The sequence below is a fragment of the Octopus bimaculoides genome, chromosome 10, assembly GCF_001194135.2.
Source record: "Octopus bimaculoides isolate UCB-OBI-ISO-001 chromosome 10, ASM119413v2, whole genome shotgun sequence".
In the NCBI taxonomy this organism is placed as follows: Eukaryota; Metazoa; Mollusca; class Cephalopoda; order Octopoda; family Octopodidae; genus Octopus; species Octopus bimaculoides.
Genome location: NC_068990.1, coordinates 14427407 through 14429399, shown reverse-complemented (window position 1 = coordinate 14429399; position 1993 = coordinate 14427407). Strand labels below are relative to the sequence as shown.

The 1993-nt window shown below is 48.2% G+C and overlaps 1 protein-coding gene across 1 annotated transcript in view; it reads left to right on the top strand.

Moving 5' to 3' along the window:
- The window catches only part of LOC106882343 (mucin-19), a gene marked incomplete at its 5' end in the record, with an annotated part of 42175 nt that overhangs the window by 30006 nt on the left and 10176 nt on the right, over positions 1 to 1993 (top strand). Inside the window, one exon of the mRNA XM_052971230.1 lies at positions 14 to 1953. Within this exon, the coding sequence (XP_052827190.1) occupies positions 14 to 1953 (1940 nt within the window). The remainder of the gene's footprint in view (positions 1 to 13; positions 1954 to 1993) is intronic.

The following is a 1993-nucleotide window of genomic DNA, read 5'->3' as shown; positions in this document are numbered from 1 at the left end:
TCTACAACTACAGCAGCTGCAACTACAACTGTGGTATCAGGAACCACAACTGCTGCACAATCACCAATGACATCAGCTGCAACTACATCTGCACCATCAGGAACTACAACACCTGCAACTACAGCTGCAACATCAGGAACTACAACACCTACACCTTCAGCAACTACAACAACTGGAACCACAACTGCTGCACCACCAGGAACCACATCACCTGCACCATCAGCAACTCCAACAACTGCAACTACAACTGTAGTATCTGGAACCACAACTGCCGCACCTCCAGGAACCACAACACCTGCACCATCAGCAACTACAACAACTGGAACCACAACACCTGCACCATCAGCAACTACAACAACTGCACCATCAGCACCTACAACAACTGCAACTACAACTGTAGTATCTGGAACCACAACTGCTGCACCTCCAGGAACCACAACACCTGCACCATCAGCACCTACAACAACTGCAACTACAACTGTAGTATCAGGAACCACAAAACCTGCAACTACAGCTGCAACATCAGGAACCACAACAGCTGCTCCATCAGCAACTACAGCTGCAACACCAGGAACCACAACAGCTGCACCATCTGTAACCACAACAGCTGCTCCACCATCAACTACAACAGCTGCAACTACAGTTTCACCATCAGCAACTACAACACCTACACCAGCAGCAACTACAACAACAGCAACTACAACTGTAGTATCTGGAACCACAACTGTTGCACAATCAGCAATGACATCAGCTGCAACTACATCTGCACCATCAGGAACTACAACACCTGCAACTACAGCTGCAACATCAGGAACAACTACTACTGCACCATCAACTACCACAACAGCTGCACCACCAGGAACTACAACACCTACACCTTCAGCAACTACAACAACTGGAACCACAACAGCTGCACCATCAGCAACTACAACAACTGCACCATCAGCACCTACAACAACTACAACTACAACTGTAGTATCTGGAACCACAACTGCAGCACCACCAGGAACTACAACAACTACACCATCAGCAACTACAACAACTGGAACCACAACTGCTGCACCACCAGGAACCACAACACCTGCACCATCAGCACCTACAACAACTGCAACTACAACTGTAGTATCAGGAACCACAACTGCTGCACCACCAGGAACTACAACACCTACACCATCAGCAACTACAACAACTGGAACCACAACTGCTGCACCGTCAGGAACCACAACACCTGCACCATCAGCACCTACAACAACTACCACAACAGCTGCACCATCAGGAACCACAACTGTAGTATCAGGAACCACAACTGCTGCACCACCAGGAACTACAACACCTACACTTTCAGCAACTACAACAACTGCAACTACAACTGTAGCATCAGGATCCACAACTGCTGCACCTCCAGGAACCACAACACCTGCACCATCAGCAACTACCACAACTTTAACTACAACTGTAATATCTGGAACTACAACTGCTGCACAATCAGCAATGACATCAGCTGCAACAACATCTGCACCATCAGGAACTACAACACCTGCAACTACAGCTGCAACATCAGGAACCACTACTGCTGCACCATCAGCAACTACAGAAAGTTCTACAACAGCTGCAACATCAGGAACCACAACAGCTGCTTCATCAGCAACTACAGCTGCAACACCAGGAACCACAACAGCTGCACCATCTGTAACCACAACTGCTGCTCCACCAGCAACTACAGTTGCACCATCAGGAACCACAACACCTACACCTTCAGTAACTACAACAACTGCAACTACAACTGTAGCATCGGGAACCACAACTGCTGCACAATCAGCAATGACATCAGCTGCAACTACATCTGCACCATCAGGAACTACAACACCTGCAACTACAGCTGCAACATCAGGAACCACAACTGCTGCACCATCAACTACCACAAGAGCTGCACCATCAGGAACCACAACTGTAGTATCAGGAACCACAACTGCTGCACCACCAGGAACTACAA